At 32.2% G+C, this 27,274-nt stretch overlaps 1 protein-coding gene across 2 annotated transcripts in view; it reads right to left on the reverse strand.

Annotated features, from left to right (window-relative positions):
- Positions 1-461: 461 nt before the first annotated feature.
- PPM1B (protein phosphatase, Mg2+/Mn2+ dependent 1B) overlaps positions 462-27,274 on the reverse strand; it is a 68,739-nt gene continuing 41,926 nt past the window's right edge. The window contains exons 2-6 of one of the 2 annotated variants that reach the window (XM_011361342.2): positions 23,851-24,710; positions 19,120-19,237; positions 12,952-13,063; positions 12,534-12,591; positions 462-2,229 (exon numbers count right to left, since the gene is read on the reverse strand). In XM_011361342.2, the coding sequence (XP_011359644.1) occupies positions 2,200-2,229; positions 12,534-12,591; positions 12,952-13,063; positions 19,120-19,237; positions 23,851-24,696 (1,164 nt within the window). In that variant the 5' untranslated portion in view covers positions 24,697-24,710 and the 3' untranslated portion in view covers positions 462-2,199. Of the gene's footprint in view, positions 2,230-3,063; positions 4,122-12,533; positions 12,592-12,951; positions 13,064-19,119; positions 19,238-23,850; positions 24,711-27,274 lie in introns of those variants that run through there. The other variant, XM_011361341.1, reaches the window with a different exon arrangement.

Raw genomic sequence — 27,274 nt, forward strand, 5'->3', positions numbered from 1 at the left:
ATAAAACATTGCTATTTATGTTAACAGGTAACGGTTTTATTTTTTAACACAATAAGTATCGATATAACCCATGAAAGTTCTTTGGGATCTTCAATTTTTAAGAATATAAATGGGTCCTGAGATCAAAATATTTGAGAATACCTGGATTAGGGAATTCAGATTAGTAAACACTGAATACAGGTTTTTCTTCTGTTAATTCACAAATTATTTTTGTTTCAAAGGCCACTAAAGTCCCAGAGAAAGGTTTTTTAAAGTAGGTATAAAAACTGTTTGGGGAGTGGAGGAGGAGTTAATTAGTATCGTCCTATATAGATTGGACAATTCTTCCTTGGAATTAGAATTCACCTATACAGTTTTGCATAAAACATTTCACAATAAATATTCTAAGTGTATAAATGTTTAAAATAACATTCAAAACTGGACTTTTATTTTTAGAAATCATACCAAATAGTAATATGTCACACTGTTTTTATCAATTCTTTATTTAGGTAACAAGTTGGTTATGTTCACTGCATTGTATGAAACATCACAATACCATACTGGGAAGGTACTATCAGTACAAGGTTGGATCAGAGTGGACAGTTTGAACAATAAACCATTTTGCATTCTTCATTCTCTATCTTTTAACAACCCCCCAAACCCAGTAAAGGGACAAAGAGCTTTTAACATCATCATGTAAAGCACTTTAACTTACAAAGCTAAAATCTAAAGAATAAATAAAATATATTGTGGCAATAATTCCATTAGACCAAAAATCAGGTGCACAATAAATCAAATGATCAAGGAAGCTGTCTGTCCATGTTCAAATGTGTGGCTCTTCAGAAACAGCTTCAGGAAAATGTTACAGAAAATATCATGAATTCCATTCTACATAGGACCAGATGATGACTCATTTTAACTACACACAAGGGCAATTACATCCTGCTGAAACACAATTTAAACATATAGAAAAATGTTTACAAAGCATCCACAACATGTAAACCATGTACATATGGATACATTCATTGCTTCTCCTACCCCAATAACTTCTTTTAGATAAATATTTTATTCTTCATGTTCAGCATTAATTGGATACATGCAAAACTCAAAAAGAATTCAAGGTTATTGTAAAAATAGAATTAAACTAATAGTCTTCAAGTACCTTATGTAACAACCACTCTGTACCGTGCCCAATGTTAAAAAATGAAAGGTTACTGAACCCATGAAAATATCTCTGTAATACTTCCTTAGATCTAAAATAGATAATTTTAAATGTATTTATAGTCATTTCAGTGTGATATTCTGAGCTTTTAAAATAATATAAACAATTAAAAATTATGCCAAATTACACAAAACTTGTATCTTAAAAGCTGAAAAATTAAAACTACTAAAACCCACATTTAAAACAAAAATCACAATTTACATTATAAAGGCAAATTTCATCATTTAAAAAATTTGCAGCAGTGAGATGTCAAAGCAAATTATAAATAGCCATAAATTAATCCATTTGGTTTCAAAGATTTTCTAGTGAGAATTGAAGGATGTAGTAAATACATGCATAAAACCTGTAAGGGCTTTATTATTATTGCCAAATACACTTTATCTTGAAGCAGGCAACATTACAATTTGGACATTATTGGAGAACCCAGTTTGGTAATACAGGTAAAATTGGAAAAAAATTAAATAACAATTAATAATAAATATATATCCTACAGTATGCTCAAATGAAATTTCAAGCCACAGAGCTGCAAAAGGCTTCCAACTTGGTGAATTGAAAAAAGGAACATCTCGTATAATTCTTTACTCTTACATGCTTATATGTTGTGTGTCTTGTTAAAAAAAAACAAACAAAAAACAACAACGAAAAAACCCCATAATGTATCTTCGGAGTACAGCTAACTATATTCCCATGCACCTCAGGCACAATTATTATATGTGCTGAAATAACTTCATTGGTTTCTAGGGCCAAAAGTTCAATACAGATGTAACCAGTATGCCTGAGGTCGGCAAAAATACTGTAGTACAGGCAATGCTACAAAGTGGCAATTATCAGAAAACACAAATATGAACAAATGATGGGAAATGCTAATTATTTTCTGCTCATATCACAAAACGTTGGAAATCCACAAGAATATTTTTCCCTTGTATTGAAGAAAATTGTGATTAAAAGTTTTTTCCCCCAATTTTCAGAATCAAAAGCATTTTAGAAGGTTTATAAGGCTACCATGGGTCTTCTAGATCTCCAGCACCCTACAGGAAGAGAAAAGGAAGAATATTATTATTATTTACCTATACCACTTCCAGGTTGGATTGAATTTCAAAAGAAAACAAAATTAGATGAACAAATTACCTTCCTTTGTTTGAAAAGGTACTTTTACAGAGAGGTGTGTGCATTGTGTGCTGTGTGTACAAACATGGATCTATCTAATATAGATAGATACCTGGCTGTTTTCTCTCCCCTCTCCACCAAATGCCTTCCTCTTAAACCACTTAAAAGTATCCCGGCATTGGAAAAATAGAATGAACCATCAGCTACCTCTGAAGATTCCAAAGTTTCAACTTATGGTACCTTAAGCAACTTTAGAACACGTGATAAATATAAACATGAAGAAGAAGAGTTAATGGTCTACATTCACAAAATAATTGTTTTAAGAAATAGTTTCCCATGTGACTAATAGTTACCTGGATTTTAAAAACTCATTTTAACAAAAACAAAACTCATCTGCCACTATTTAAAATACCCCCAAATTCTTGCATTTATTATTAATATGTGATGAACACTTATAGCAAAGTTGACAGTCTTGCAATCTTTAAAATGCTCATCATGGCAATTTTCTGACATGTCTATGTGTGTCCATTCTGTCCAAAGCTTAATATTTTGCACCAAAAAAGAGAATAAGAAACAGAATAGATTTACTTTAAGCAAGACTTCTCGAATATTTTTTTTCTTTTATTAATGAAAAAAGCCAAGTCAAAAGTTTCCTAAATTTTCTATAAATACAAATGAATTTCTAATGGGTATTTTTCCAATATACCAAACCTGGTTTTTAAAAAATAGTAATTTAAAAATAAGTACAACATGCATAGATTATTCCACATCACATGCTTTATTTGGGCTTAAACACTTATAATTTCATTCTAAACACTTGGTTGACATACATTTTGATGTATGTAGTTAGAGTCTATACAGAATATACAAACCAAAGCTATATGAATACACAGGTTTTTCAAAAATTATGTTTTGTAAAGAATACAGAGAAAGGAAAAATAACCACACATCCAATACCTCAGAACTTCTAAAAATAAAACTACAGAGATGTAAAATATAAACAAGCCAAAGAACACACAAATTATCATCCTTGAAAAAAATTACAGGGCAGCATTTGCCATTCTTTAAGAACTAAAATGACTAAAGAAAGCACAAATTTATTACACAGCTAACTATGAGTATACTAATATGTAAAATGATGTGAAGCAGTATAATACTACATTAACAAGTTTTTTCCAGAATATACTGTAATCTTGCTAACCAGTAATCGTTCATTCTTTCTAGTATGAATTTAACTACTGACTTTAAGAACCAGTAGCCTCAATACTGGCATACAATATGAAATGACATATAATTTTATTAAATCCAAAATACTATAAATAGTTAATTTTAAACTGTCTGATAAAGGTGTATGCAAAGGCCTTCTTAAAAAACAAGGCTATATGAGTATAATAAAACTAGTTTACCAAGATTCAAATAACAAAACGGTTATATAAATGCATACATTATACTTCCTAAGTAAAAATCATCAAATCAAAGATCACAAAAATATCACCACAGAGTAAAGTCATATTTCCCCACCACCCATCTTTGTCCCTGCATCTTCATTACGGCTGTCTAATTCAGCAAGATCACTTTTTGATTCAGTATGGCTTTCCTGCATTGTCACTGGGTTTCCAGCATCACTGTTCGAAGAAGTAGCTGTAGCAGCTGGTTCAGCAGGGCTTTCTTCTCCCTCTATTTTAGCTAGCCTGTAACTAGTCAGCATCTCCTCCAGAAGTTGTCGGTAGTTTCCCCTATGATTAATTCTCATTTGCCTGAGAGCTTCCACCAATTTCCCCTGTGATCCACTTTCCTCTGCTTCATCGGAGGCCTTTTTTTAAGATTCAAGACCCCAGTGTCAGTAGACAAACTAGGATATTACATGTATTTCAAAACATATCACAGCAAAACACTCATTTTTCTACCATGAGTAATATAGTCTAAGCACGAGAACATTTCATTAAATAAGTATCATCTTACTTGTGTCAATAAAAATTTCCAATTGAAATATCTCGTTATTTTTAGCAAGTTACCATTAACTAGTTTACGTCTTATTTCACATTGTAATTTGAAGTTTAATCTGAAATTTACTCTGCTATTAGAATTCAACAGCAACACAAGCATTTCCTAAACTGACTTACTTAACAAAACAATAATTGGCTATAATGATTTAGTATAATAGGAAATTAGTTTGTAAAGCAATAGGAAAGGACAGAAAAGCAGGCCATTAGAACATTAGTTTCTTCATCAGTTCTGCTAAATGACAAGTAGGAGATACAAAACGTCAAACTATGTAAACTTAAACTGGCTTTTTGGGAAAATTTAAAGCATCTGGATTAAAATTTTTATTTACTTTTGCCTTGAAATATCTTAAAACATCTCTTGATAAAAACAGACAAAATATATTGAACATTATAAATATATATGAAGAGCAAACTACTTATCCTTTTACATTTTTTTAAATTTTGGAAAACCTATAGGTTTCTACAATAGTAACTATTTAACCCTGTTAGCAAAACAAGCTCTAACATCCAAGCTGGTCACAGTTAAGCTGACACACGAAAAGCCAGAAAACCTTACATTATGTGCCTCCTGATGTGATGAATTAGGGAGTACAGGACGTGTCCTGTGTTCTTGCCAAAAATATTTAATATAAACCTAATAAAGCTAATTCCTAGTTTACAGGAAACAGGGAATAGAGGATCAAGTTAAAGGATACCACAAAGAAATAATCATATGATCCAGAATGTAGGACATTCTAAAAAAAGCTGGTTCAGATTCTTCATATTCAGTGTCATGGGAGGAAGAAAAGTAGGGGCTTAATTAAAGACTTGTTTAATATGCCTGACTGATAACAACCTGATTAGACCATGGTTCAAAAACAATTATAATTGTCATTCTAGGGATCACTGGGAAAATTTGGACTTGATATTAGATATTATTAAATTTATTATTTTCTTAGATATAATATTATGGTTATGTAGAAGAATGTCCTAATTCTTAAGAAGTACATGCCAAAAATATTTAGAGGTAAAATATTATGATGTCTGCAATTTGCTGTCAAAGGTTCATTCAAAAAAAGAAAAAAGTAGTGTATATACACACACACATGTAAAGAGATAAAAGCAAATATGGTAAAACATTAACAATTTTTGAATCTAGGTAGAAGGTATATAGGTGTTCGCTATAATCATTTCATTTTTTCCTATATGTTAGGAAGTTTTCATCATAAAATGTTGGGAAAATAACATACAAAAAAGGTTACTAATATAGATGATCTGATACAAATTCTTAACCATCTTTGGAGACTGCTTCTCCATAATTCTGCAACAAAGATAACACCAATATAACCACATAAGGACAATGTTTATTAGAAAAATGAGAGTACTTGAACGCTTAAAAAAAAAGTGCCCTTGTGGCAAAAAGCAAGAGATGATACTGTTTATAACAATGTTTTACATGTATGTGTATGTTCCTGTATCTGTTCATTTTTAGAGTATTAAATAAACTGCCTAGAAGGAAAATAAATAGAGTAATATAGAAATAATGATAATGAGTAATGAAGTTACAGGTGCTTTGTTTTCTATGAATTCTCCAATTTTCTATATCAAGCATAATAACTGTTAAAAAAAACCTTTTTTTTAATTTGCAAAATTTATTGTGTGGAGAGAACATAAAACGATGTGCTGTTAAGATTTTACTGTATTTTTTTCCTCCTTACCTTTTCTTCTGTACTAAATAAACGTCTCCCTAAGTTTCTCATTTGAATCTATTCAGGAAAGGTTAAGATGGAACAATAAGTGCTTGCTCATCATTATAACTTTATCAGTCTTTAATCAGGTCTTTCAAAAGACAATTTTCTACTTGATAATGTATGACAAAGGACTTTTAATAAAAGGCATAAAACTCCCATTCCCCCAAAAGAAAACATCAAAGCAACAACTCTCTTTTTATAAAACAAAACAAAAAAACTTCTAGGACATTGAAGCAAAATCTGCTTCAAGTGGGCAAGGTAACTTACATATAGTGAAAGTGATCATCAACTCTGGTTTTCACATCGGAATCACCTGTGGAACCTTTAAATTTATGCAGATACCGAAGTTCCATCCCATGATATTCAGATTCAGTGGGCTGGGGTGATTTCTTTTAAAAAGCCTGACAGGTGATTCTGATATACAGCCAAGGTTGAGGACCACAGATATAAACTAAACAGTATAACTCTTTATTTTAACTTATTGATAAGGTTGCAAAGGTTGTTATATTGGTTGTATTTTAGTCAATTTTGGTGAGTTCAAAAGATAAGCACCTCTCACTCTCCATCTGACACCTTATTATTACAGAAATCATCTATGTTTCTGTGAACTGATGTAACAGCAGTAGTTGGGAAGTAGTTGCTTTTTAAAAAACACATTAAAACCAAACCTGTATATTAAGCAGGGATGGACTTATAATAGCTGGCGGCATAAAACCAGTGAATTGAAAAGAACGTAAGCTACTGACCACATTTAAAAGTGATATTATCTTATAGCAAATTTCATTTCCCTATTGTGTTGGATGCATGAAACCTCTTTCCCAATCATTTCATTTGATTCTTCAAAATACCATTTTATAACTCTTTCATGGATTTTCACTAATTCATACATATATAGCACATCATGTATACATATCTATTATAGCAATTAATTACACTTTGCAACTGTTCACACTTCACTCCAATTAGACTATAAACTCACTGAGGTAAAGATAATTTCATATTACTTTCAGTATCCTCCCTACTACCTAGAGAAGGGAAAATTATTTGTGCTAAGAACTTCATATACATTATCTCATTTAATCCTCACAGGTAACCTAATTAATAGGCACTGCAAGCCTGATTTTTATAAGTGAAGAAACTAAGACTCAAAAGATGTAAGTTATTGATGTAAGTTATTTATGTCAGGGTGACAACGCCAGTAAGTGACACAGCTCAGATCTGTGTTCAGGTATAATTAATATCTATGTCCTTCTGAATGCTCTTTTAAATACATTATAGTAACAGTTTTTATAGAGTGTCTCATATAAATAGACACAAAATGAATATTGGTTTAAATTACTGTAGAACCAGACCACAAATTATTTCATATTAATGTCTATAATCTATTTCCTCAATATAGAAAGATTAATGAAATTACAGGACAAAAAATTCATAAATTTAAGGCAATTACGGAGAAGGGAATTTAAGACTAGTCTGTTTTTGTTTGTAAGGTTTTAATGTCATCTAAACTACCACAGTTTAAAAATCAAAATCTCATGAAAATACTGCCTTACAAAAGAAAAAAAAGAAAAAAAAGGAAAGAAAATACTGCCTTACACCTAATAAGACGAAGTAATCTAGATAAATCAAGCAGAGAACAAACAAAAGGGGGGAAAATCTAAGCACATTTTAAAAATAAACTTTCACTAGCTAATATTAATTGCAGCAATTTTTTTCTAAATCCAATTGCTATAAGCAAAATTCTTCAAATGATTAGTTAAAAACAGTGGAGAAAAAGTAAAGAATACTAACATATTTATTGTGCTAGTATATATTATCTGCATTTTTTTGTGGAGTTCTAATGCCCTGCTTGTCAGCTAAAAATAATTTAAAAATAATTTTCAGAACTAAAGATTCTCCAATATCTCTTCATGAAATAATTAACAATGACTAATGAAGAATTTAATAAATTAGAAGTTATTTGCAAGGATCATGTAAAATTTAATGACTCTGAAATAATTTCAGAGTCACTAAAACAGTTAAGACCAGAGCTGAGAGAAGTGGTATGTCAAGTCGTACAGTGACTAATGTTAGTGCATTTCCAAATAGTGTTGGTCTTTCTCCAAAAAAATGCTTTAACCAGTAAAAAGTAAACAAGAAACAACTTACAGAAAACTAGTATTCCCAAAGTCCTAAAACTGTGATGTAAAAGTGTAAAAAGCAGCTGTGTTTATTCTAATCGATCTATTTGAAATAAAATTTAAAAGATTGTATATAAAACAATAATGAAAAAACAGGGTATGGAGATTCTCTGGGGATTGTGTTCTTTCCCCTCGTTCTCAAAAATCCAAATGCCTTTAAAAAGGTTTTGGATTAGGATAAATAAAAATGTATATTTAAGTGAAAAATAAGTGACAAGAAACTGAGCTTGACTGCTTATTTTCAACAACTTTATAAAATATTCCTCATCAAAAACAGAATATCTTAAGACTATTAAACATGAGATTCACAAAAGAAAATGATTTTTTTGGATGGTTAGCAGAGGTACCGACAGAGGTGCATAGTCCCTAAAAATCTTAAGAGAGGAAGCATGAAAGGTGTAGAGAACAGCTTTTGGAGTCACTGACTTAAGATTCAAATTTGGCTGCACAATTTATTTAGCTTTGCAACCTGGGCAAGCTACCTCATCTCACTGATTCTTAGTCTTTTCTTTATAAGAAAGGTGCTAAGATTACCTATAATTTTACATATATACCACACACACACATACACACCTTCTCCCTTTATCCTTGGAATATCATCCACTTATGTAGCTATTTGATCATTGGTATACTAATTCAAAAGCATTATAAGTCTTTGTTGAAGGAAGATCTTAACATTTTTGCATTGAAAATATAAAGTTCTAAAAAATACTTTCATACCAATTAGCAAACTCAAATTATTTTTTTAAATACGACTTAAAGATAGTTTTAGCAAACTCGTACAAGAAATGAAAAAACAAATATTTCTTATTTAACAGGCATTAAGCTCTTACACACGCCAGGCACCACTGCAGGTGCTAGGACATAAATAAATCAAACGAAGTCCCAGATCTCACAGAATTTATATTCTACTTATAAAACATAAACTAGCACTTTAGAAGAAGAAAAGGAGTGTGATCTCAGAGCCCTGCCTAATATAAGAACAACTTATAGCAAAATGCAGTTTTACTCTTTCTGGCCCTCTACGTGATTTATTCTTTGGGGGTCACTTCTTTGAGGAACTGGTGAAAATCACAGACATACTCATCGTTAAAAAATATTTATGTACACACATAAATATACTTGCAAAAACTTTTGGGGGAATCACAAACTCCTTGATTAAGAATTCCTGCTAGACTCTTTTCCATATATTTTGATTTTAAAAGTTGGGAAAATATTGATATTGCTAATATTAACATTAACATATTTCAAAAAGTTGAACTAAGAAACAAATTTAGAAAACAACTTAATAAGATTTTCCTAGTAAACTTTCTGAATATATTTTAATAATTTAACTACCGACTTATAGTCAAATCAGTTTTTTGAAATAAATTTATTAACCAAAAGATTTTTAAAAAGAAAAATGAATGTATCTTATTCTAATGGTACTACTTATAGGCATTTATAGTAGAATAATCATATCTATAATATAGACATTTTAGGAATCTAAAAAAATTTGTTTAACTCTGACTAGCATTCTTTTCTCAAGTATCTAAAAATATTATTTTTGTTATTAAAACAAGACTTAAATTTTATATCTCCCAATTGTTGCCTCTGAATTTTGACCATACTTTAGTCTTCCCCATTCTGCAAAAGTAACCACCAACTCCTGCCATTGGGCTTCCTAGCAACATCTTCCACGTGGCATAAACTAAGTAAAGCAGCATTCCTGGAGCATTTCTCTGCCCAACTCACTGCTACAACAAGTCAAGAGCTAATAATTTAATTAAACATCTACAATTTCTTCATTTTTTTCCCCTACTTCTTCTACATTTTTTTTAGTACATTTCTGCTACTTGTGATTATGGTTTAACATTTTTTTAAGGTCATGGTTATTCTGAAAGGATAAAAGTCACATTTCCCAACATAATATTCTGGGCTGCAAAAGCTAGTTTTTATAGTAAATAGGAAGTTTCTCTAATCCATATATAGCTACTTAAAATGAATTTACGCTTATCGTCTGATCTCTGTAATTATTTCAAAACTACTTAACTCCCAGTATCTCTTTAATAAGGCACATGTTTCTAACAGATTAAAATACCACAGATATTCCTTTTCGAGTCTATCATTCCTATGCTCCAAACATATGGTGGCTCCTCGATCTAAAATGTAAAGTTCAAATGGACTCTCCAAGTCTCCTCAAAAATACTTCTGACATCCTAAATTCTTAAATTTCACAACAGTTCCATGTTAGGCAAAATGATGTTCTTCCTTTCAAAGACAGCTTATACTTTGTTCTTGGCTCCCCTATCCACTTGAACTATCATCCTCCTCATTTTATTTCTGCCATTCAAATCATTCTTCAAATCCTATCTTTTCTCTGAAAATCAGACTTTCCCAGCAATCACTGTAATATTCACATGAGAATTAATCACAATCTAGACTTTGTCATTTCTTTTTATTCTTTACAAGATGATATGAGACATTTTTATTATTTAACTTTGTTTATATCTACATTGTAAGCCGCACTGAGAGCAGGGGTGGAACTATACCTTTTGTTTGTAGTCTCTTCCCTATATCAAATTCACTACATGGTAGACTCAGTGTTTGATCTGCTGATATTAACAGAAAGCTTATATATGAAGGTAATTCAGTATATATCTCCATAATTTATAGTCATATAATAATCATACTTAAGGAAAGTTTTATATCCTGAGCATTTTCCCATAGCTTCATGGTTCTGTTGCCTATTTATTCACTGTCTATAAAGCTACTATGTCTAAGTCTTTTCTACTTAAAAAAAAAGTTTAGAAGTCCCCTCCTTGGTATTCGTTTAACAGAAATTTAGGGTTATAAAACATTTAAACAATTTTGTTTGGAGTAAAAGCAGCCAACTTTTTGAGGGAGCAAGGTATAATGAATTCATCTTTTAAGATTACACACTAGGGTTGCATTTCAAATACATGAGGAAACAGGAATACTTATATGGCTAATAAATGAATCAATAGCTAACTTTTGAGGGCTTATTTCCTCTAACCATGGTGGCAGATGCCATACGGAACCTATAAGCTAGCTGAAAAGATAAAACTCTCTTGACTCTACCTCCCAATTACCACCATTTTCTTTAAGCTATGTCAACATCCTATCCTCAGTTGTTTAATTTAGAATTATCTAAATGTATCACAATGACATATCTTTATTTTTAAATTAATTTTTACAGTTTTGGATATAATTCTTAACATTTTGAGATACCCACCATACAAGAAAGACTCAATTCAGAATCACCGCTCTAGACCAAGATATAAATTGTTATCATCAATATACAGTATCAACTTTTGTTCAACTCACTAAATCTATTAATTGTAAAATTTTCCTTTTTGACAGGACATTTTTATTTTTAAGGAAAAAATTATGATATTGCTGTGTAGTAATAAATCCTAGAAAACAATGCAACTGAGATGATACATAATTTCTACCAGTGGCTGACAAGCAGAACTGGAGACTTGGAGGGTAAGTCTATTTCTTCTCAACAAGTTCACTGGCTTCCTTAAATCTTTGAAGCATATATGTTAAAAATTAAGTTATTCAATTTTTGATGTTACGAAATTTAAAAATCCTGTGAGAAAATACTTATTTGAGTTATTGACTATGAAATTCGGAGCAATTAAAAAAAAAAGACACTGTTTTGTCTCCTGGTACTAGTCCTAAAATTAAAAAAAAAACTGCAAAGGAGCAGCTGACAGCTTATCACTATTTCTAAGGAAGGTAAAGGGATAAAGAGATTTGCTCTGATGAAGCACAGCAGGGTACAACAAAAATGGTTACCTCAGGTCAACACATAAACCCACAGCACAATAAGATTAGAAAGAAATTATCCTCAGGCATTCATTCAACTGGGCACAAAGGGACACTTAAATGTTTGGTCATTAAAATAACAACTCATTCACTATAGCTAACTTCCAGTGATGGTAGCAGCCTACTGAAGGAGAAACTGAGATATTTAAAAGTGCATTCTTTGCCTCGCAATTAAGATTTAAAGGAGAAGAAGAAAAGGCAGACATACAGGGAGGAAGTAAGTACAGCTCAAACAAAAAGGAATTTGATACCGATTAAGTGACAACAAACATATCTACAAAACAGAACTTTACTTCTACTTCCATTTCAATGTATTTCCTTACATTTTAACTGACTCCTTAAAATGACAAGCAGTAATAATTTATTATAGATTTCATTATGTGAATATATCCATATCTAATATAAATAAATTAGATATATTCATATCTAATATTATAAATTACTTAAAATGCTTAAGAAATAAAATAAAACTTACCCCATCACTTTCTCTGTGTGGATTCAGTCTACTATAAACAGCTTCAATAACATTGCGCCTAAAAAAAATTATGCTTTAGTTTTATTAAATTACAATTATTAACCTTCTGAGTATTTAAAATATACTTTATCTTGACTATACTAAAAAATTAATTGCCACATAAATAGTTTCTACACTTCACTCGGACTTTGATCCTGCACAATCCATTTGTTCTCATTACCAATGAAAGAAGGACCTTCATCCTCAGAGTATGATAAATAATTCCTTAAAAAAATCTTTTTTGGATGAAATTTTAAGAGTTCTCTGGTATCAGAACCATCAACCCATTTCATCTTTAGATAACTGATGTGCTGCTTACCCAAAATTATTTTATTATTAATTATAAACAAACTCAAAATTAGTTTTTTGTTTTACTTACTTGCCAGCAAGACCTCCCCCAGGAGGCAAATTTGGGATATTTTCTGCAGACAAGATGCGCATTACATGGGCAAGATCAGGCATTCCTTCCTCACCCGACTTCTCCATAATTTCTGTAGGTTTTTAAAAAAAGTTCCTAAATTAATGTGATAACTTAGTATTTACAAAGAAGTGAAATAAGAGATACAATTTGGTAGTACCTATTTTAAAATATTAAAAGCAAACATTACCTTATTATCCCATAAGAATAAAAAAAGGTAATATAAAAAGTTATTCACATATATACACATGTATATGTGTGTGTACTCATCGCAGCATTATTCATAAAAGGAAAAACTAGAGCAAATTAAGTACCCAACAATAAAAGGACAGCTAAGAAAATTTTGGTATAGTCACTAAGTGGTTTATATAATTACTAAAAATGACCCCTATGGAAAGTGTAGATGAATTCGGTGAGAACTTTAACAAAGAGATAAAAAACATAAAAACAGAAATGGAAATTATAAAACGGAACCAGTCAGAAATGAAGAACACATTAGCTGAGATGAAGAGTATATTAGATGGAATAAACAGAGTGGAAGATGATGAGGATCAAACCACCGACACAGAGGATTGAGAAGCCAAGGGCACTCAAACAGAACGGTAAGAAAAAAGAAGCCAAGAATATAATAATAATTTAAGAAGCCTATGAGACACAACTAAATATAAAGAAAGATATCTGTATCATAGTGGTACCTGAAGGAAAACAAAACATTGAAGAGCTATTTGAAGAAATAATGAAAAACTTCCCTCATCTAGTGAAGGAAATAGACATACAACCCAAGGAAACTCAGAGAGTCCCAAGAAAGAGGAATCCAAAGAGGCCCACACCAAGACACATGATAATTAACATGCCAATGGTTAAATACAAAGAGAGAATCTTAAAAGCAGCAAGAGAAAAGCAGTTAGTTACCTATAAGGGCATACCCATAAAACTGGCAGCTGACTTCTCAAAAGAAACTATGCAGGACAGAAGGGCTTGGCACAAAATATTCCAAGTGATGAAAACCCAGGATCTACAACCAAGAACACTTTCTCAAGCAAAGCTATCATTTAGAGTCAAGGACAGATAAAGAGCTTCTCAGACAAAAATAAGCTAAAGGAATTTATCAACACCAAGCCAGTATTACAGGAAATGTTGGAGGGATTTCTTTTAGAAGAAAAAACATGTAACAAAAACAAGAAAAAGAATGGTAATAACTACATTCCTATCAACAAGTTCCTCAAATGGAAAAGAATTAAAGGCTCCAACCAAAAGACAGAATGGCTGAATGGATAAGAAAATAAGCCCCTACATATGCTGCCTACAAGAGACTCACTTCAGACACACACAGACTGAAAGGAAGGGGATGGGAAAAGATATCGCCTTGATGGACCTAGAGGGTATTGTGCTGAATAAAAAGAGTTGGATAGAGAAAGACAAATATTGTATAATTTCATGCGATATTTCACATGTGGAATCTAAAGAACAAAATAAACAACAACAAAAACAGAAATAAATTCGTAGATACAGAGACTATTTTAAGGGCTACTAGATGGGTGGGGGTAAGGGCAAAGAATTAAGAGGTACAAATGGATAAGTGGAGAATAGACATGGAGCTGTAGAGTGTAGCCTGGGGAAGATGGTTCATATAGTTGTAATAAATATATAAGGGGGAAGAAGGGTAGTAAATTTAGTGGGGTGATCGCTTTGTGAGTTATGTGGACCTCTGATCACTAGGCTGTACAACTATAATTGAAAAAAAAACCTCGTTGAATTGTACAATGGAAATACAAGCAACGAATTGTCTATTATATTTCAATAAAGCCAGGGGTAAAAAATGACCCCTATGAACATAGTATAGCTACACGGAAAAACACTTTTGATCTGATTTTATGTAAAAAATAATATAAAAATTATTAATACTATAATTACAGGAAAATAAAAGCAATGGATGGGTAAAAATTATGAGGAAAAATTAAAAATTGTTTTACAGGTTTTTTGATATTTAGTTATGTTCCACAACAATTTCAAGTAAAAAGGGGAAATAAATCCCAGAACTTGCTAATTCTTAGAACAAAATAAAACATTTACACATTCCATTTATATTTACAACTTATAGAAAACAGATTTTTGAAGCATGATTATTTGGCGAGTATCGAGACATAAACTCAGAAATCTGACAATGGCAACTTAGTTTTAAGACAACAAAAAAAACAGTGTCCTAAGAATCCCTCTTGATGCAAAATCCACACTGTTTACCATGCCTCACAAGACCTTCAATGTGACCTTAAACATTCACCACTCCCATTTGGCTCTGATCCTGACTCTTATTATCACCAAAGAGTCTATCCAAAGAAGCCTTCTCCTACTTCTAGATCTTCACATGTACTTTTCCTTTGGTTTGGAACACTTTTTACACCAGTCCAACCAACAACTTCTTTGAATGGTTAACTCATTTTCCTCCTTCAGGTTTCAACTTTATATGTCACTTGCTCAAATTCTTCTCTGACCCTTGCTTGGAGTAGGTGCATAGTAACGTACTCCCATATATACGATGTTTATTATAGCACAGACTGCAAGCTTCCTGAAAACAGGACTGCATTTTTCTATCCTTAAACTTATATCTCTATAGAGCAGTGTTTCTCGATCTTGGCAATACTGACATTTTGGACCAGACAATGTTTGTTATGGGGTCTACCTTGTGCACTGCAGAACGTTAAGCAACATCCCTGATATCTACCCACTAGATGCCACTGGCACTCTCTCAGTTATGACACCAAAAATGTCTCCAGACATTGCTACATGTTCCATGGGAACAAAAATCTCCCCAATTGAGAACTATTTCTGTCTAGCACTCTATCAACCAATTTTCATACCCCTCCACTAGCCACTGCAGTCCAATCCACCACCATCATCTGCCACCAGCATTAATGCAGGATTCCTAATTGGTCTTTTGGCTTCCTCTCTTGTCCCCTTTACAATCTCTTCTCCACACAACAACTAAGAGAGCCTTTGAAAAAAGTCAGATCAAGTCGTTATTGTGCTCAAAATCTTCAAATGACTTCCCATTACCATCTGAATAAAGTCCAAAGTCCTCATTTTGGTCTACAGAATCCTACACAATTTATCACCACTTAGCAGCTGCTCTAAGTCTTCCACTTTTCTATAAGCTCATTCAAATCCAGCCACTCTTTCTAAGGATATTCTCTCAAGTCTTCGCTGCTCCTTTGCTTGGAATCCTCTTCCCCCAGATAGCCACTCTCTCTCACACACAGGCATCTGCTCAAATGTCTTTCCTCACAGAGACCCTCCTAACCAATATATCTTGTTACTCTGCTAACTGTTTTACTTTTCATCTACTTAAAATGGAGCTTTCCTATGGTAATTACTCATTTGAAATTGCAAATCTTCACATTTCAAAACTCTCACCAATTACTATGGCTACTATATCCAAAATATGACTCATAATATACCAAATTCAACAAGCCCATCATATCATAATCATTTATATCATTCAAATGTATTTACTATTAAAAAAAATAAAGCCATAAAAGTGTTAAGAGAAAATACGGGTCAATATATAATCTTGAATTGAGGAAAGAACTTTGTCAGAATGACATCAAGGCAAAAATAAATAAAATTGATATAATACAACATCATAAAAAGTGATTTTACATCTAAGTACCACATGTAAAATTAAAATGTAATATTAAGTTGGGGACTCTGTCATAATCTCTAACATGCATTGTCAATTTATCAGGCTAACCATCTAAATGAATTTTTAGATGAATGTATAACTAATAAGCAAATGCAGGAATGAACTGGAATAGAAAATGCTGATTAATCTAACAGAAGGCAAGAAAGGAGAATAAAGAAAAAGAATAGATGGAATATATGGAAGTAAATAAGATGATAGATTGAAACACAAACATATCAGCAATTATATTAAAGATAAAGCTTCTCCCTCCCTTACTCTTGAATAATAAAGTATTTTTAGCTCATAAAAAACTTTAGATAAGGCCAAGCAAGTAAGTCTTACAAAGTGTGGAGGGGACAATGGTGGCAGCAGCAGGGTCCAGCATGGGGTAGCCAAGCCTGAGCACAGTAACACTTTAGCACTGGTGGAGGTGCGACTTGGAATGGGGTTCAAAGCCAGTGTGGAGTGAGGAAGGTAGCTACACAAGGTTAGCTGTGACAGACTTGTTTGATTGATAGTAGGCGCCAAGTTTCTCACTGTAGAAGGGAGTTACAGATATGAAAAGAGAAAACTAGAATGAACTCAGAAGTATTATACAGAAGCTGAAGTTATTGTTGGGATAGACAAATACAGGAAGGAAGGAAAGAAAGAGGGAGGGAGGAATACAGACATAAATGTATATGTGTGTGTATATCCATCTTTTGAGAGGGTACAGGAACAGAAACACCCCAGCACACACCTAATGCACATATCCAAATTCCTAAATAAAAAGAAAATTAAAATAAAAGAGAGATCATTGAAAAAGTGGTTCATTTCATGGTTGGTGCAGGGAAATACAAAATGGGTCTGGAATATCTATCTCATTATGCCAGAAAGTAAGGAACTGCTCACAGAATTATAGAGACAGGTCAAAAAGACTGGAGCAAGCTTGGAGAGGTTCTCACTGGCTAAATCTTGGACAATATAAGCATCAAAATGACAATAACAGTAACAGTTTATAATAATAAATACAATAGGAATCTGAGTCCATGCTCATATAAATTAAAAGAATGATCAGAAAACTTCTTTTCTTCACAGCAAATTCTAACACATATTTAAAAAATGACTGAATTAGAAAAATGACCATTTACCTATTATTCTAGCAGCAACTGATTCAGGCAAGAATCACCAATGGGTACTAAAACTAGTAGGTGAAAATTTGAGGTGAAAATTTGAGAAGGAATAGGTTATTAACATAATCTCAAAGTATCTCCCACTGAATTCTTATTAATAAGTATGACATTTATTAATTTTTCAATGGAGGAATATGAAAGACAACATTTCTAGCAAGTGATGAAAGTTAAGATTACTATATCATGTGCCTCTTGATATGATGCACTGAGAAGAACCAAGCATCACTTCTGTATTACTTCTGCCAATGTATAATCAATCTTATCAAGAGGAAACATCAGTCAACTCAAATTGAGGGACATTCTAAAACTAACCTGTACTGCTAAAAAATGTCAAGGTCAGTAAAAACAAGAAAAACACAATGCAACTTTTTCACATGGAGCGAGACTAAAGAGGCATGGAAACTAGATATAGCACATGCTCTGGACTAGACCTTGGACCAATAAAAGGAATTACTAACACAACTGGAGAAATTTTAATGTGATTTGTAGATTAGATGGTAACATTATATCAATGTTAACTTCCTAATTTTGATGGATGTACCATAGTTTTGTAGAGACTGTCCTTTTTATATTAAGGGGCACTGGGATATATTTGCAACTTACTTTCAACTAGTTCAGAAATAATTTCATAATGGGGGGGAAGGAGAATGGGGAGAAAAGCAGAGCGAGAGAGAAGAGAATGCATGTTATAGAAAGTATACAGATGACTCAAATGAGGTATGTAAACAAAAAGGGAATCTAGGTAAAAGGTACTACATGAACATGGGCATTCTCTATAATATTTTTGCATAAGTTAAAAATTATTACAAAATAAATCTAAAAATATGTAAAATTAACAATCTTTCACAACATCAACATTAACTCTATTGGTATGATGAAAACACGGTAATGGATTCCTATAATCAACATGGGAAGGGAGAATTACTGTCAGTGAGATTATAGCACCCGGTGTTCATAACCTGAGGCAAACTTCACTGGATTCTTCACTTACTACTAAAAATGTAATCAGGGAAGTTGGGGGGGGGGGGAGGGGCGGGGAGTAAGTTTTAACAGACTCTCTTTCAAATTATGTTTCTCTTTGGTGGTATAAGAGACATATTGTTTTCTCCCTGCCAATAAATCTTAGACAGATAGATGTTTGTTTTTTAAGGCCTTGTTCTGAAATACTTAATTGTTTTTCCTAAGGAAATTTTAAAAGAACTCTTTGATAAACAAGGAAGAATACTTTTCCTTTCCTTCTAAAAAAAAGAAAAAGAGAAAAGAAAGCCTCTTTCTTACCTTCAACCCGTGATTCCAAGTATTTATCCAACTCTGAATCTTTTCTCACTGCTTCTTCTGAGACCTTGGGGGCATTTGAAAAGCAAACTAGTACAATACTCATGTTATCTCGACTTCCCTGTATATTAAAGAAAGAAAAAGAAATAATGATATTTCTATAGTCTAGTAACTTTCTATTATTTACTTCAAAAACAGGGTTAATTACATTAATTAGTTTATTTAATCATCCAGAATATACACATTTAACACATTCAATTTCATTCCACAAAGAACTATCTGAAGCACACTCTGAAGAAACAAGGCCTCTTATGTATGGGTAAATCTGTATTTTATAACTTTTGATTCTGTGTACCTATTCTTATCCACCACATTCTACAACCTGAGAATTGAAGGTATCTTCATATGTATTAAATCTTCTAAACACTACTTCCCACTCAAGATTGCATATTCCCAAAGTGATTGAAGCCCAAAACTCATTCTCCCAAACAAATGTGCAATTTTTTCCCAACTAATTACTTGCATTTACCAATGGTACTAAAACTCTATTGATTTTGACCTAGCTGAAAACTGTCAATCATTAGGATACCCAAGACACTAAACTGAACAACTATAAGCAGAGAAGAAAACAGTTAAACTGGAAATTGCTCTGAGAGTATAGCAAAAAAAAAAAAAAAAAAAACAATGGAATGTAACTGATGATGGCTGAGATACACTGTAGTCAGATGTAATAACTTTTGAAGAAAACACATCAGATTATTACAAATGATCTATATTAAAAAGGAAGCACAGAATATATACTACTCTATTACAATGAGATTATGAGAACTGAATTTAAAATGTTTTCTCATTATTTTTCCTATTGGTGTATTTCTTTGAATGAGTTTCTTAGACCAGAATGAAATTGTTTTTGAAAAAGTAAACTTTTTTCAAGTCCCCTGTATTCCAATTTGCCATTCTAAAAAAATTTAGTCAGTGAAGGTGGTAGGCTATTTTGTCTGATAGTTGGGTTTGCCAACCCAAGTGAAAAAGCCAAGGCCACATCCTCTCTAGTCTTTTCACTTTGACCAGAATCCAGGCAAGCATTGTTCAGTTCAGACTTGCCGCCTTTTCAGAACCTATATGACACAAAAAACAGGCAAGCCTTGAAGAACTTCTGCTACCATCATCTAAAAATCAATGAGCAAAGTTTGAAGGCAGTGGAGGTCAGGTCTTAAAGTCTTCAAAAAGAGTAAACTCTCTCCACAGACTCTCATGCTTTAGTAGGAAGAACTGTCATGAATATATTACCAGATTCTTGGTATCCGGGGAAAAAAAAATCAGGATTTCTAAAATGGCCCACATTAATTTCATTCCTTAATGAAACCAAACTTTCATACCAACTAATATTAGAAATACTGCATTGGCTGTATGCGTGCGTGCGCGCGCGCGCGCACACACACACGCACACACACACACACACACACACACACACACACACACTATGGTTCCAAATAGACCCCCATCCCCCCAAAAAGGGAGTCAATACATTTCACAAGATTTATCAATCAGGATTTACCATATAAGTTCAGATCAGGCAAAAATTTTATACTATAGATATTCGAGAACCAAGCATCACTTGAATACTAATGATCTTTTAAAGCACTTTTATGAATAAATAGAATTAATGCCTTATATTTTGGTAACAATATTAAGAGCATTGTTTAGCCATTCTTAATCAATATATAAAATTTCCATTAGATTTTTATAAGTTATAAAACATAGAGCCTATCAATAAAATTAACTGAAACAGTTTAAGAAGTTTAAATATACAAATATATTTAAAGGAAGTAATTTACATTTACATCTCAGCATGTGATTTCAATGATGCTGTTAATTTTTATATAGCAATTAAAAAATTCTTCCCTTTTTGGTTTTATGAAAATCATCCTTGTATAATCAGTTAATTTACCAACTGACAGGATATATGTCTTCATCAAACATTTATAGTTTCATATTGTTAAATGGCAACTCTGATAAATGATTTCAAAAACAATGATGCAACATTTTATGGTTGTGAAAATAAAATGAGTTCTAAAAAGTGTAAAGTGCTTAGAATTGCATTTGGCTCATAGAAAGCAATAATTGACTGATAGTATTGTGATTATAATGATTATTACAATCCCCCAAGATTTCATGAGTTAACGTATAAAAATGCTTGTAAACTATTAGGGCATGACAAGTGTTAGAAGTGCTAGAAAATATTAACATTTTATTTAAATCTATTATCAGAGAAACATCTACTTAAAAATTGAATCTACTCTGATTTATCTCTCTTCTTAAAGTAGTAATACCTACTGAGCAATAATCGTTAAGTGCTAAAAAGCACTGGGCTAAGTGCTTTCCATGGCTTTAAAAATTTATATTCAATCTTTCAAACTAAATTCAAAGCGATCGTATTCTATTTTAATTATACTGTTTTATGATATTGCTAATCCTTGGTTTTACAATACAAACAAGTGGAGTGACAAAATTATGTAATTAGAAAAACAGGAAAAGATAAGAGGTCTATTTAATTCCTTCAATAACATGCAGTGGTTCATAAATGTGTTATGTTTCAACACAAAACGGCTAACTAAGCTTCTCAAAACGGATTTCAATTTGAATGCAGCTTCATTCAAAGGAACTATGATGGTCAACTTCCACTAAAATTGAAAGAATCCTGTGTTCCAATCTCTTGTCTCTATTACTATCAGTGATCATTTCTGAGATTCTAAGACTCTGCCTAGAATCTGTTAGCACTACCAACAGGAATATTTAATCACTTTAAAATGATGAAAGCTATCAAGTGAATAATGCCACCAGAATTATTTAAATCTCACATTCAGAGGAGTGAGGTCAAAATTCCTGAAAACTACCATCCTTCCAAAGTAAGGGACAATGCAATTTATCCACAATACAAACTTCTTTCTTTACTTCAGATTGCAGATTAGCTTATTGGCTATTCCCTCAAAACTACATATTATTCACTCAAAAGAATGGTATGCAACCATGAGAAATGATTTAGATCAATACTTATAAATATGGAGATCTCTCTATAATATATTGTCGAATGAAAAAGTAGAATAACAATTATAATGATCTCATTTATATAAAAATATACATACTTGCAGGTAGGCAAAAAAGACTGGAGAGATATATACCACAACAATGCAAGTAGCCAACTTAGGTAGGTAGCAAAATTTTTGAGCATTTCTTCATTTATTCTGAATTATCTGTATTTTTTTCACTAACAAGCATAGACTATTTTTATAATCAGGGGAAATGCTGTTTCCATTTGCTAGTCAGGCAAAAAACATATGCTTGCTTTCATCTTAAAAAGCTGCAGATCAGAATTTCTCCATTTAGAGTCCAAGGCAAAAGACATTTTTAGAGCCACTTACTATTCATTTGATCACTGACGACCATCAATACTCTATACTTAACTCATCCAGAGAAATAAAAAGCATACCGTATACTAAAAAAAAAAAATCAGAAGAGCTAGAGGTACCATTAAAATTCTTTCAGAAAAAAAGCTGTCAACTAGAAATTTCAGCTCTTAAATTTTCTCTTTTTGAAGTTGTCTCTTTCCATTCTATGGAAAAGAAGTAGATACTTCACCAAAACCTGAGCATTTCCATAGACTCAGAGATCCTTCTTGAGAAACTTTTTGGCCACGCCTGTACGTTCCACAACTTCCATGATGGGGAGACAGAATGGTTCTAAGCTAGACAGAATAAATAAGTCAACACCTGTATTTAATATAATCAAAAGTTAGTTTTGTCTTGATATCTTTTTAATCAGAAGTCATAGAATACCTGTATATTCCAGGCACTGGCCGGTTCGAATTTTAATTGTTACTATGTAGATGCCATCGAAAATCCACATGGAATTACTAAATACTATCTGTCTGGATTTTTTTCCCCCTATTACTGACTGTATCAAGTTAAGATTCATAGATTACAACTCTAAATTCAACTTTAAAGTCCCACAAGAATTCTTCACAATATTACATTTTATACTAGCCTTTGGTTTTTTTATCAGTGATAATAAAAACATCTGTGTATATGAAAAGAATTTTTATACCTCCTCCAAAAGACATTATCCACCATGTCATATATTACTTACAAAGAGTCACATATAAATTCTTTTATATTCTATTGCTAGGAAAAGGCTTCTTTTATTAGATAATAAAGAAGTATACAACTCATACTTTTACTTCAATTCAATTTTATCTTAGCTTCTAGAAGGCTCAGAACTAAATTACAAAACTTTACTTAGCCTAGGTTTCTGGTATATCTTCCAATATTTATGTGGCTCTTGATATTTTAAACATCTAGTACAGAATTATACTACACACATATTTTATCAAACTGCTTCATAATCAAGTATAAGATACCTATTGCCGATGTTGAGAATTTGAATTGAAAGTCACAATTCTGTATAGATGCCTCTGCCACAAGAACAAGCCATAAAGTACTTAAATGACAACAAATAATACAAATTTATTAAACTTAATTTTCAAATTAGAAGATTGAGGTAAATAAGAATGGAAAAAAAGTGTTCCATTTTTGGTGAAGAAAATAATTTTAAAATACACAGTTCTTCCCTAATGAAAACATTTAAGTTTTAAGAATTTAGGTTTGCTTAATTTTACTTACCGTGTCTTTTCAAAATTAACAGGGTATTTTAATTAGAACAAAAAGACTTACATACCTTATGTAAACAAGTGTCCACTACCCAATTGCACACATTTTCCAGGTCATCAGATACCTCAAGCCTAGATTTAACAAATTCACAGAGCTCCTCATTACTCATAACATCCCAGATCCCATCACAAGCCAAGATGATAAATTCATCCTCTTCTGCTCTTAAAAGTTCATAAACCTCAGGCTCTGGAGAAACAAGTTGTTCTGTTGGGCCCTTGCCATCAACACACTTGTAATCATAGTCCCCCAGAGCTCGAGATACTGCTAATGAACCATTAACACGTTGAATCATTACACTGCCTCCTGCATTTTGGATTCGCTCCTTCTCCCTTGGATTGCAAGGTTTGTGATCCTGGGTAGAAAAGCAGACTTGTCCATTCCTATACAGAACAGCACGTGAATCACCACAGTTGATGAAGTAGATATGCTTAGGTGAAATCATAACTCCCACTGCAGTTGAACCGCTCCTGTCCATTCCATTTCTGAGGTCTGAAAAGTTACGCATGTATTCATCAATTTTCAAAAAGCCAGTTCTGATACCATTCTTGACATTTTCCACTGAAGGCTCAAGAGCAGATCCTGATTTTCCAGTTGCCCTGAAGTCTTCATTATTAGTGATGTGTTCTAGTAAATGTGTTGAGCAGTAATTTGCTACTCGGGATCCAGCATGACCATCATAAACTGCAAAAAATGACCAGTCTTCCAAGCCGTGAGGAATACCTACAACAGCTGTGTGTGCATCTTCCATTTCTACTCTCCATCCTTGCATGCTGCTCAGGCCATAACGTAAACCATTCCCAGCACCATGAGCATTATGTTTCTCAGTTTTGGGTTTATCCAAAAATGCACCCATGTTTAGTAATAAATCTGAAAGAAAAAAAGATTATAAGTGTTGTATGTTTCAATTCGATAGAGAATTATCTACAATATTTCATCTATTCTCTAGTAACTCCTATCCAAACATATTTTTCAGTATTATCCGAATTTATTGGAACAATGGCAAAAAAAGAAAAGGAAAAAAACAGAAAAGAAACCAAGAAAATTTCCCCATACATTTTTTTCTAGAAAAGTGGTTTCTCAATTCTAGCACATTAGAATCGCCAGACCAATTAAATCAGAATCTATTGGAGTAGGACCCAGATATCAGTACTCATTTTAAAGCCTCTCTGGTGATTTATATACACGGCAAGTTGAGAACTACTGTTTTAAGAGATAGGAAAACTAAGAAACAAATCCTGTTTTTGGGTTTTTTTTTAAAAATCAAACTGGAAACTGGGGGGTCAAAAAAAAAAGACTGAATTTAGACTGTTGCAACATCTTGTTCAATAAAAAAGTAAGCTAATATATTTTTGAAATGTTTCTAAAAGCAAGTATTGTAATCAAAAATTTCCTCTCAGTGATCCTGAAGAAAACCCCAAAATTCAGTTAAAACCCAAAATCTCCATTCTATGAACATTTGATTTTATCAAGGTTTTACCGCATGTCAGATTGAAAACTCTACTTGGATTGACTGAAATCCATTACTTGAATTCTGTTAAAAACAAATATAACTTTGATGATGTGTTAAAGAACATACTTAATATTGCTGAGTTTTATAATCTATAAAGTAGCATTAGGACAGCTTTTACTCAGTGCTGGCTGACAAAGACTTAAAACCCATAGAAAGAACTGTAAAGTACTACCATGCATTACCTTTCCTCTCAACTTTACTTGGACTATAGTGGCTCTCCAAATCACTATACTATACTATACTATACTATACTATACTATACTATACTATACTATGTTCTAGTATGTTTCCTGCATATAATTCTGGCCCTAACACTCACTGCTGTATGATCTTGAGTAAGTTTCTTAGTCACTTGTAGACTCCACAGCCCTATTCCTACACCTAAAGATGTTTTTTTCAGTAAATTAAGACCTTCAAAGAAGCATGCTGAAGACTGAGGAATCACATTTTGAGAGACACTTATCTAGATCAACTGACATTCATTTAGATCTAGGTATCTTTGTGAGGTACCTTTTTCAGCTATGTCTGTTACCTAACTTTACAATAAGATTATATATCCCCATTTGTAACAACCCAACAAACCACCATATAGGTAGAATATATTTATAAATTATACAAAGTTTATAATTTTAATGAGTTACATATAATACTGTACTAATATATTATGTGTACCAATATTTATAAAAAGGAATTTTGAAAGGATAAGATTTTAAAATTATATAAAAATATTTTTCATTCAAGTGTTATACAAAATTATATTTTACATTGAGAGTAATGTAATAGAATATGCTTATTTCTGAACATGTTGGTTTACCACTTTGATACAATAATATAAAAGCCTACTTTTAAGTACATTTTTAGATTCTTGTTTTTAATGGCTACTTCACCTGAAAAAAGAAAAAGACAACTTATAAAGATACTGAAATGCAAATGTAACTAAATTGTCAACTGTATTTACCAAAACACTTTTAATCCCATCTTCCAATTATGAAAAAAATATTTTTGTCATTTTCATCATCTTGATGTTCTTGCAATTAAATTAAGGTGCTGCTGTTTTACGTTTCAAGAAATAGGTTCAAAATTCTTTTAAAAAATAATTTTGAAATTTCTATTTCCAAATTTGTTTTTAATTTAGGAATAAAGAAAGGCAGGAAGAGAGTCTTAAACACAAAGCTATAGCCTGGAAGGTGAGCTTGGAAAACCATCAGGAAACAAAGGAGCCCCTGAGGCTGGGCAGCCAAATGCTGCTGAACGCTGAGGACAATCTTGCTTGCTTGCTGATGCTGCTGGTGCTGCAATGATTCCTACTTACCACCTTTCTTTTTGGCAAGTCACTTGCTCAAAATTCAAAGTCTGGGGAATGAGTATCTAAATGACCTAGCTTACTTAGGTCACCAGCACACCTATTGGCTGTATCAGGGACTGCATTCTTTCGCAAATTGATAATTTTTTAAAAAGTTCCAAACTAATCTCATTTTAAAGTTGGGGTTTTTCCATAATTATAAAAAATTTAATTTTTAAAAACATCATGAAATAGCATAGGTAAGAGTTTATATAATGTATACATTTAGCTAAAGAGTAATAAAATGAACACCCATCTACCCATCATGCGGTTTAAGAAACAGAATATTATCAAGACCACTGAAGCCCCCTATTATCTTGAATGTTATAATTAGTATCCCTTGTAGTGTAACCAATTTCATGTGTGGTTGTTTAGTTTTTTATATTTGATACTCTACACTGATGTAAAGTAGAGTATGTATTAATTTTTTCTGGCTCAACATTGTATTTGAGGTTCATCTAACACTGATACAGACAGCTGTAGTTCATCACATGCCACTGTATGCTTGTACTGTAATTTTTATCCATTCTACTATCAATGAATATATAATATATCTCATTTTTAAAATTATAAAACAGT

This window comes from Pteropus vampyrus, unplaced genomic scaffold (assembly GCF_000151845.1).
Source record: "Pteropus vampyrus isolate Shadow unplaced genomic scaffold, Pvam_2.0 Scaffold66, whole genome shotgun sequence".
NCBI classification, from domain to species: domain Eukaryota; kingdom Metazoa; phylum Chordata; class Mammalia; order Chiroptera; family Pteropodidae; genus Pteropus; species Pteropus vampyrus.